General features: G+C 46.3%; 1 protein-coding gene across 1 annotated transcript; it reads left to right on the top strand.

Annotated features, from left to right (window-relative positions):
- Nucleotides 1-5,289: 5,289 nt before the first annotated feature.
- On the top strand, nucleotides 5,290-6,459 carry LOC140354372 (N-acetyllactosaminide beta-1,3-N-acetylglucosaminyltransferase 3-like). Its single transcript, XM_072439365.1, has one exon. It carries the CDS (start codon nucleotides 5,298-5,300, stop codon nucleotides 6,426-6,428), a length of 1,131 nt encoding a protein of 376 aa, XP_072295466.1. The 5' UTR covers nucleotides 5,290-5,297; the 3' UTR covers nucleotides 6,429-6,459.
- The last annotated feature ends 4,955 nt before the right edge of the window (nucleotides 6,460-11,414 follow it).

The following is an 11,414-nucleotide window of genomic DNA, read 5'->3' on the forward strand; positions in this document are numbered from 1 at the left end:
TCATTTTCTTCACATACGTCTCAATGTCCTGTGCAAGTGTGCACTGGCATGTAGGGAATGATTGACATATGGAAGAACTACACTGCTGTACACGCCTCGAGGAAATAAGACTCTTTTCAACCTTTAAATTACAAAAATGTGATGCGAAGAGGCAACAGTGAAACCAATGTGTAGCCTATCTGTTGGTTTTAGGTGGTTTATTCTGTGTCATCCACTTTCATTTTTCTCTTATCTGCTGCCAAAAGTACAATGGCCTAGTTTTAAGTACAGGAAATGTTCTGAATGTTAGTATCCGCGCTGCAGACTCTATTTCCCATGTGCCCCTTGTGTTTGTCATGTGCTCCCATGGCTGTTTCTGTGTCTCCGCCCCTCACCTGCTGTCTGTTACTTCCTGGATTTCCCAGTCACCTCCCACCACACCTGCTGTCAGTCTTCTCGTTACCTTAATTAGTTTCTCCTGCCACTTGTTTGTTTCCCACCAATCACCTGCTTCTCTGTGTGTATTTAAGTTCTGTGTATGTCTGTTCGTCACTTGATGTCTGTCCTGCTTGTACTCCTGCCCTGTCTTGTGCCTGCCTGGATTATCTGTCTACCTGAGCAAGTTTGTACTTTTCAGTTCTGGCCTTTTGGAAATTTGGATATTTTGTGTTTTTTGACTTTTGGAGCCTTTGTGCCTACCTTTCAATTTTGAACTTTTTGTTAAATAAATTCTTATTTGCCTTATCCGGACTGCTTTTGGGTTTTTGCCTCCGGGATTATAACAGTACGAACAGACCAAGATGAACCCAGCAGATCCGAATCAGGTGAAGACGGTCCTCGAACATCAAGGAACTGTGCTGGGGCAGCACCAGACTCTGCTGGAGTCGATCGCTTCAAGCCTCAGAGACCTGACTGCCCATATGCAGTCTCTTCAACTCTCCCAGCAGTCTGCAGCCGCTTTGACCGCCTCATCTTCACCGCCCGTTCATGAGCCTAAATTGCCTCCTCCCGAGAAGTACTCTGGTGAGCCTGGTACCTGCCGCTCTTATCTCAATGCTCCCTCGTTTTTTAACTGCAACCGACCACTTTTCCCTCAGAGCGTGACAGGGTAGCCAACGTGATCACCCAACTTTCCGTGCGAGCCAGAGAATGGGGAACCGCCCTTTGGGAGGCCAGGTCTCCTTACTGTGGAGATTTTAAGGGGTTCGCTGCCGAGATGAGTTTTTGATCGCTCAAAGCATAAACATGAAGCGGCACGAGAGTTACTACATATGCGCCAGGGACGCAGGTCAGTGTCTGATTATGCGATTGATTTCCAAACCCTCTCAACCTCGTCAGGCTGGAACTCTGACGCCTTGTTTGACACTTTCCTTAATGGATTATCTGAGGATCAAGGACGAGCTCGTCGCCCATAACCTGCCCAACACCTGCGAGGATCTTGTGGACCTCGCCATCCGCATCGACACGCAACTGCAACAGCGTCGACGTGCGAGGGTCGTGGCAGGCCCTCAGACCTTTTGCTCCACTCCTGCCGCCCAGCCAGCGTTACTGTCTGCCTCTGCCCCTGCCTCCTCTGCACCAGAACCCATGCAGGTTGACTGCACCCGCCTGACCACAGCTGAGCGGCAAAGACGTCTCAGCTCTCGCTCCTGCCTGTACTACGGCCAGCCAGGGCATTTCATCTCCACCTGCCCAGTAAAAGCCAACGCTCACCAGTAAGAGGGGTACTGATGAGCGTGACGCCAGTAAGACCCTCATCAGACCATCGAACTCTGCTTCCTGCTGACCTGAGGTGGGGGAACAAACAGGAGGTGGTAGCCCTGCTCGACTCAGGAGCAGAGGAGAATTTCATAGACTCTTGCTTTGTGGCCCAGTGGGGACTACCTACCAATGAACTCAAGACTCTGATGGAGGCCAATGCTTTGGTCAGAAGTTGGCCAGAATCACCCGAGCCAGTGCTCCGGTGGACCTCTGCCTGTCGGGTAACCATCATGAACAAATTAGTTTTATTATTGATTCTCCCCATGCGCACTTGGTCACCCCTGGCTTTCCAAACACAACCCACATGTTGACTGGGTGAGTAGGGGAGTTGTGGGTTGGAGCCCGTACTGTCATTCTCACTGTCTCTTGCATGCTCACACCTCAGTCTCTTGGGCCCAGGACTCCAGATGAGTACCCAGATTTGTCGGCTGTCCCTCCAGAATATTTGGACCTCAAAGCTGTCTTCAGCAAATCCAGGGCCTCCTCCTTACCTCCTCACCGCCCCTATGACTGTGGTATTGACCTCCTTCCTGGCACATCTCCTAGAGAATTTAAAAATAATTCTTAGACAATATATATTAAATGAAAATGGTTAGTGTTGCTAGTCACAACAAGGGAGTTGTTGGTCCATCCAGATGGACCAACAAAAGGTCAGAGCTGTCCTCGATTCCCTGTCCCTGAGACTAAAGCTATGGGCAAGTATGTACGGGAGTCCCTTGCTGCGGGCATAATCCGTCCATCCTCCTCTCCTTCTGGGGCTGGATTCTTTTTTGTTGGCAAGAAGGATGGTTCTTTACGCCCATGTATTGACTATCGAGGACTCGATAACATCACTTAAGAACCGTTACCCGCTTCCTCTTATGTCGTCTGCTTTCGAACTCCTTCAAGGGGCCTGTGTCTTTACCAAGCTCGACCTACGTAATGCGTAACATCTCATCCGCATCCGTGAGGGGGATGAATGGAAGACTGCTTTTAATACAACCTCTGGTCACTATGAGTACCTAGTCTTGCCGTTTGGTCTTACTAATGCCCCTGCTGTGTTTCAAGCATTAATGTGCTCGGGGACATGCTCAGTTTTTATATTTGGATGACATCCTAATTTTTTCAAAGTCTCATGTTTTCCATGTCCGTAGAGTCCTTCAACGACTGCTTGAGAACAAACTTTATGTCAAGGCTGAGAAGTGTGAATTCCATCAGAACACTGTCACTTTTCTGGACCATGTAATTTCACCCGGTGCCATCCAGATGGACCAACAAAAGGTCAGAGCTGTCCTCGATTGGCGAACACCCTCTAGTCGCAAGGAGCTTCAAAGCTTCCTGGGCTTTGCAAATTTGTATCGCCGTTTTATTCGTAATTACGGCACTTTGGCAGCCCCCCTCACAGCTCTGACCTCACCAGCTGTCAAGTTCAACTGGTCCTCCTCCACCGAAGAGGCGTTCTGCTCCCTTAAGCAACGGTTCACCTCAGCTCCCATTCTTATCCAACCTGATCCCGACCGGCAGTTCATTGTGGAGGTTGATGCCTCTGACATTGGCATTGGAGCAGTACTCTCCCAGCGCTCTGCCAAGGATAACAAGATCCATCCCTGTGCTTTTTTTCTCACCGCCTCACCCCCACTGAACACAACTATGATGTTGGCAATAGGGAACTGTTAGCGGTCAAGATGGCCTTGGAGGAGTGGAGACACTGGCTGGAGGGCTCTTCTGTGCCATTCCTGGTCTGGACTGACCATAAAAATTTGGAATGCATTCGCACCGCCAAAAGACTCAACCCCCGTCAAGCCCGCTGGGCTCTATTCTTCTCTCGGTTCAGTCTAATGACGCGGGGCCCAGTAAATGTCCTAGTAATCGACTTTATGTTCCCAGTACTGTTCGCCCACAGATACTGCAGTGGGGCCATTTCTCCCAGCTGTCGTGCCATCCGGGATCCAAGCGGACGCAAGCCTTCATCAGCCGAAGATTTTGGTGGCCCTCCATGAAAGGGTCCACAAATTTGTTCAAGCCTGCCCTGTCTGTGCCCGTAATAAGACCTCCACCCGACCACCTGCTGGCCTACTGCAACCCCTGCCTGTTCCTAGAAGACCCTGGTCCCATATTTCCCTCGACTTCGTCACAGGGCTACCCCCATCAGCGGGTAACACAACAATCCTTACTGTAGTGGATCGGTTTTCAAAGTCTGTCCATTTTATTCCACTTCCTAAACTCCCTTCTGCCAAGGAGATGGCAATGTTAATGGTTCAACATGTTTTTAAGCTCCATGGACTACCTACTGAGGTGATTTCAGACAGGGGGCCACAATTTACATCCAGTTTTTGGAAGGCGTTTTGTACTTCTGGGTTCCATCCACAGCCCAATGGTCAGACTGAGAGGGCCAACCAACAGCTGGATACGCTGCTGCGTTGTGTGGCGTCCCAGAACCCTGCTTCGTGGAGCCAGCAGTTGCCGTGGGCTGAGTATGCCATAAACTCTCACATTTCTTCTGCCACTGGTCACTCACCCTTTGACTTCCCTGGGCTATCAGCCGCCTCTTTTTCCAGATCAGGAGAGTGAAGTGGGGGTCCTCTCTGCTGAGGCATTCATCCGTCGCTGCCGCCGAACGTGGAGGCGTACACGCTCTGCTTTTCTCCGCTCCTCCGCTAAAATGAAGGTTCAAGCTGACAAGCATCGCTCCCAACCACCCCCTTATCTGTCTGGGACAGTGCGTCTGGCTCTCCACCAAGGACCTTCCTCTCAAGACGGAATCCCGTAAACTCACCCCCCGCTTCCACCGTCAGCATCCTGTCCCACCCAAGAAAACGCCTGGAGGCGTTTGTTAGGGGGGGGGGGTACTGTTAGTATCCGCGCTGCAGACTCTATTTCCCATGTGCCCCTTGTGTTTGTCATGTGCTCCCATGGTTGTTTCTGTGTCTCCGCCCCTCACCTGCTGTCTGTTAATTCCTGGATTTCCCAGTCACCTCCCACCACACCTGCTGTCAGTCTTCTCGTTACCTTAGTTTCTCCTGCCACTTGTTTCCCACCAATCACCTGCTTCTCTGTGTGTATTTAAGTTCTGTCTCCCCTTTGTTCTGTGTCTGTTCGTCACTTGATGTCTGTCCTGCTTGTACTCCTGCGCCTGCCTGGATTATCTGTCAACCTGAGCAAGTTTGTACTTTTCAGTTCAGGCCTTTTTGGAAATTTGGATATTTTGTGTTTTTTGACTTTTGGAGCCTTTTAAATAAATTATTTGCCTTATCCCGACTGCTTTTGGGTTTTTGCCTCCAGGATCATAACACTGAAATAAATCTCTTATCTCACTGACACAAAGCAGGATAAACCCACTATATTGTTACAAAACATGAGCAGTGATAAAATAAATTACTTTTGCAAGTAGAAAAAGCTTCAGTTGACAAAGTCAACTGAAGCAAGTGAAAAGCGTGACAACTTGGCGTTATTGAGCAGGCTATTTAGCAACACATTTAGTAGTACTAAGTGTAGCAGACTAGACTATTGTAAAAGAGCAATTTAAGTCATCTAATTTTTACATTCTGTTTTTGTCTCCACAGTTCCTCGTGGCGAAAATGAAACGCTTCAAAAAGACATTGTTTCTCTTACTTGTAGCTTTGGGTGTTTTAATGCTTCTGTACAAAGACCTACATTATCCTGAGGAAAATGTCAAAACACTTGACGTAGAGGAAAAGCCTTCTCCAACAGCTCCGAAAGTCGACTCTTACGTATACTCATGGCCAAAGTGTGAACGAAACACGTCTGCGGCCAACATCTCAGGCTTCAGCTCTCTCCCTAATCACATTCAAAACTTTCTCTACTACCGCCACTGCCGCCACTTCCCCATGCTCCTGGACATTCCCGACAAATGTGGTGGACCAGAGAAATCGTCCGAAGTGTTTCTCTTCTTGGTCATCAAAAGTTCACCCGGAAACTACGAGCGGAGAGAGGTGCTACGCAAAACATGGGCCGCAGAACGACAACACAAAGGCCTGTGGATCAGAAGGATTTTCATTTCTGGGACATCAGACCGCGGCATAGAGAAAATGAGGCTAAACAAGCTTCTTCAGCATGAGCACAAATTGTACGGCGACATTCTACAGTGGGACTTTGAAGATTCGTTCTTCAACCTCACCCTGAAGCAGATTTTGTTCATGGAGTGGATGGAGCGAAACTGCCCTAACGCTCGCTTCCTGTTCAACGGCGACGATGATGTTTTTGCCAACACAGATAACATGGTTGAGTATCTCCACGATCTTAAAGATAATGATGGTGGCAAGCATCTGTTTACAGGGCATCTGATCCATTATGTAGGTCCCATTCGATCACCAGGGAGCAAGTACTACGTGCCGGTTCAGGTGCAGGAATCAAACTCGTATCCTCCATACTGCGGTGGTGGAGGCTTCTTACTCTCCGGCTTCACTGCTACAGTCATTTATAACATGTCAAAGTCCATCCAAATCCTTCCTATCGATGATGTTTACATGGGGATGTGTCTGGCCCAAGCCGGCTTACGTCCCGAGTCGCACTCGCTGGTGAAAACTGCAGGGCTTCCCATTCCCTCCAAGGATGGCTATGACCCTTGTTTTTACAGAGAGGTTCTGCTCGTACACCGCTTTCTCCCCATGCAAATGTTTCTCATGTGGCACCAAATACATAATCCGGATCTGCGCTGCGCTTCTTCCTTCAGTATAAATAATATTTAATTGGAGAATGGAAGCACTTGAACTCAAAGGGACAGTGGGTAGAAAACGTGTAGCGGGTGCTATAGATTTCCTTTTTGAATCACATCAAAGTCTGTGTCGTGCCCCTGGATAAGAAACAACCCACTCCAGCCGTCTGTGCCTGTCTTTAACAATCTTCCACATCACTGTTCGGCTGTTTCACTATGTGGTGAAACCATCCACTAAGGCAGGGAATACAGTAAAAAGAGAAAATAACGGTTCAACTATATAATAGACGAAAATACTTAGAGGTGGCTGCTATAATATTTGTACTAACTTGTTTCAGGATATTTAAGTGATAGTGAGTGGATGTGCAATATGATAATTATACTGTACATTTGAGTGATGGGTTTTTTGTTATTGTATTGGGATGTAATGCACTTTCCGACTCATTAGGACTTTCTCAGGTTAATGAACATATAAACCAAGTGCTGTCAGGTTAAATTGTTTTATATGGTGCTATACTTGGGCTCTGAAAACGTTTATTTGTTTATTTTTTAGATATAAGTATATGTTTTTAATGATGAATTGTGTGTCAGATTTGAGAGATGTTACAAAACGTTGTTGGTAGATGTGAGTAAAACCTCACCCTTTTATGTTTCAACTTATGAAACTTGAAAACTAAAACGATATTGTTATGGTCAGTACTGTTATGTTTAAAAATAATATTTGTATATGCTAAATAACTATTTTCAAAGGGTAGAGCAGGTTTTTTTTACTTTTCTGATTAAAAACTGGTAATAAAATGGTAATTTTTTTCTGGGCAATAAACTCAAAATAGACCTTCAAAAAATTGACAATAAAAAGTTGTTTTCTGGAATCAATATTAAGTTTGGGCCGTTCTTTTGTATTGTGCTAGTCAAAAGTCCATAAACTTTCCTTATTTGTTATTGCACTATTTTTTTGTTTAGGCACACTGAGCACTGGCTTTGATGTATTGGTCATTGTAGTAGGAATGGACCCAAGCCCTCTTTTGATGACTTTGATGAATCTTATCTTGAAAACAGTAAATATCAATGGGCGGTGGAAATTAAATGGCACTGTGAACAGGTCGTAAGTCCACCCTGTTGAACACCAAAGTAAATAGAAGAAAAGATAAAAATAAATATTTGGTTAGAATGAGTAAATTGGAAAGAGGAATTCATTCAGGCCATTGGTGAGATTACTACCTCTTATAGCCAGGTGTCAACTAAATCAGGTTTTATTGACTTGAGACAGGTTAATTAGACAAGTAAAACAGGTTAATGCAAGTCAGTGACGCATAATGATTGTTTTTATTTCCAACAGTCAAAATCTGAGCTGTCTTTTATTCGATCAGAACAAAATCACATCAAACTTGAAAGCCTTGAGGATGTTTTAAAGGTGCAATTTTTCTGGGGAAGTGTCCACTGCCAGCTTGTCTCCATGGAGATGTCGCCCTCACACACCACGGACTGACACACACATCACCAGAACAAAGAATGAAGAGGTCCGAAGAGTTTCAAGTTCTATCTACGGAGAAAGTTACTTCCAAACTAATCAAGATTATTGAATTAATAATGTTATCTGTATTGTATAAGATAAGATGAGATAAGATATTCCTTTATTGTCCACACATGGGGAAATTTTGTAAGTCTTCAGTATGTATCTGTATCTGAAACATGCTGGGCTTTTTCTGTCTCATTTGGACCATTTGATTACATATATACATACATATACATTGTACATATATGTAGATAGATGAGATGAGGATAGATCTGTTCAAAACAGATCTCATCCAGTCAGCTGCTGTCCCTTCCCTACCCATGAGGTACACACGTGGGGTACACACATGGGGCACACACATGGGTTACACACATGGGGTACACACAGGCACACACATGGGGTACACACATGGGGCACACACATGGGTTACACACATGGGGTACACACATGGGGTACACACATGGGGCACACACATGGGGTACACATGGGTTACACACATGGGGCACACACATGGGGCACACACATGGGGTACACACATGGGGCACACACAGGCACACACATGGGGTACACACATGGGGTACACACATGGGGCACACACATGGGGTACACATGGGTTACACACATGGGGTACACACATGGGGTACACACATGGGTTACACAGCACTGCATTTCACCGTACGTTCAGGCTTTGTTGTCCATGAAGGTTGGACAAGGCGTTGTTTAAACGCAGCTGAAGGCGTCTTAACTTAGATAGGTTTATTGCTATTGTCAATTAACAGAATTCACAAACATATAGGAACTTTCTATGGTGATTCAGTGCAAAAAAAACTTCCCTTGATAAAACAACCTATTTAAGTCAAAAATAAATTCAAATCTGCTTTAGGATAAAAATAGGCTCTTAGATGAAAAATAAAAATAGGCTTACTATGTACTCAAGGCTTACGATGTACACAACATTTACAGTTGGATTTACATATGTAGTGCATAAAGTGAACAGTGCAGTGGGTGATTAAATTATGGTTAAAGTGACAGTGTTTAAGAAGTGTTCATGAGTTCAGCGGCAGAGGGAAAGAAACTATTCTTGTGGCGGAAGGTTCTGGTCCGGATGCACCGTAGCCTCTTGCCTGAGGGGAGTGGCTCAAATAGTTTGTGTCCAGGGTGAGAAGGGTCGGCTGTGATCGACTTGTTCGTCCCAGAGTCCTGGAGACATACAGGTCCTGCAGAGATGGGAGTCTGCAGCCGATCACCTTAACAGCAGAGTGCACAATGCGCAGTAGTCTCTGTTTGTCCCTGGCTGTGGCTCCAGCGTACCACACGGTGATGGAGGAGGTGAGGATGGACTCAATGATGAGGCCGTGTAAAACTGCACCATCATCTACGCTGCAGCTTGGCTTTCCTCAGCTGCAGCAAGTACATCCTTTGCAGGGCCTTCTTGATGAGCAGCAGTGGCTGGTCCACTACGTACATTTTCTTTGTGTCTGAAAACAGTATAATTTATTCAGAAATATCTTATATATCTTATATTATGTCCCTACTGCAGTCCGTACCGGTACTTCCGGAGTTCCCGCACATGTCGGTCTGGCATCGGAGTGGAGGACGCTGTCATCTCCCTACTGCACCGCTCTCTCTCTCACCTGTAAAAGCCTGGCAGCTCTGTGAGGATTCTGTTCTTCGATCTTTCCAGCGCCTTCAACACCATCCAGCCGCTGCTCCTGAGGGACAAGCTGGAGACGGCTGGTGTGGAGTACGACCTGGCAGAGTGGATCCTGGACTACCTCACAGACCGACCCCAGTTTGTGAGAGCCCGGAACTGTGTGTCTGACACTCGGACCTGCAGTGTGGGGGCGCCCCAGGGCACTGTCCTCGCGCCCTTTCTCTTCACCCTTTACACTGCAGACTTCAGACATGACACGGACAGCTGTGTCCTGCAGAAGTTCTCTGACGACTCTGCCATCATCGGACTCATCACGGACGACGATGACGAGGAGTACAGGGGACTGGCGCAGGACTTTGTAGACTGGTGTCAGCGGAACCACCTCCTCATCAACGCGGGGAAGACCAAGGAGATGGTGGTGGATTTCCGCAGACGCCACCCCACTGCCCCCTCGCCAGTGAACATCCAGGGACGGGACATTGAGAGAGTGGACTCATACAAGTACCTGGGTGTTCATCTGAACCACAAACTGGACTGGACTCATAACACAGACGCACTGTACAGGAAGAGCCAGAGTCGGCTCTACCTCCTGAGGAGACTCAGGTCTTTTGGAGTGACAGGGCCACTCCTGAAGACCTTCAACGACTCTGTGGTGGCATCAGCTCCTGTATGGTGTGGCCTGCTGGAGCAGCAGCATCACAGAGAGGGAGAGGAAGAGGCTGGACAGAGTCATCAAGAAGTCCAGCTCCGTCCTGGGCTGTGCTCTGGACTCGGTGCAGGAGGTGGGGGACAGAAGGGTCCTGGCTAGATTCAAATCTATGCTGGACCATGAGTGTCACTCCCTGCAGGACACTCTGTCCGCTCTGGAGAGCAGCTTCAGTGAGAGACTGATCCACCCTCGCTGTGTGAAGGAAAGGTTTCGCAGATCTTTCCTTCCTGCTGCTGTCAGACTTTATAACAAAAACTGTTAGTACTGAACACTCGCAATACTGACCTAACCTAATACTGATGTGCAATTCTGTCATATGTGCAATTGCTGTTGGAATTCATGTGCAATTCATGTGCAATTACTGTGAAATTCATGTGCAATCTATGTGCTGTCGTGACACATATTCATGTGCAATTACTGTCGTGATCACATGCAATGGTATTTATGTATTTATGTATTTATTTGTCTATGGGAGTTTTTATTTATTTATAGGAGATCTTCTACTGAAAGTGTTTTTCAGACTTCCTATAAGTGATCTGTTCTTTTCTTCTGTATCTACCTCTGTATCTACCTGCGTTGCACCAATGAAATTTCCCCATGTGGGACAATAAAGGAATATCTTATCTTATCTTAAGTCTGAAGACACTCTCGCCTCGTATCTGGCTCGGCTAAACTTATATGCAATACAAGTATATTACATGGTGTCAGAAAACTGTCAAGTACAGAAAGTACCTGCGTAGCCATGATGATGCAGTTTGACCATCCGAAAATTGACTGGGACGCAGTAAGCCATAGGCTAGCTCTCAGAAAGGGCCTAGAAAATTACTTCCGTCCCAGGGTCCTGGGAAATACTTTTTGTTATGGTTTCTATCAAGTAAAATAGTTAAACTTCTTCCACCAAAAGTTCCTCAAGCGGGAACTTTGCAGTTAGTGGGTAAATCGTCTGTTGAAGTTAGGAAATGTACGAAAATATGCAAATATTAGCCTCTCATAGGATTTTTCACTCAATTTATCTCAGAAAGTAAAAGGGTCACACTCTTCATTTTTGGCACATAGACAGACAATACAATGAATATTTGATATGTGAAATACCAGGTTGATGGGAGTGGTAGTCTTGAATTAGTCATATGTTAAAAAACCC

The sequence above is a fragment of the Eucyclogobius newberryi genome, unplaced genomic scaffold (genome assembly GCF_026437365.1).
Source record: "Eucyclogobius newberryi isolate DKJ021-1_F unplaced genomic scaffold, fEucNew1.0.hap1 SCAF_9, whole genome shotgun sequence".
Taxonomy (NCBI): Eukaryota; Metazoa; Chordata; class Actinopteri; order Gobiiformes; family Gobiidae; genus Eucyclogobius; species Eucyclogobius newberryi.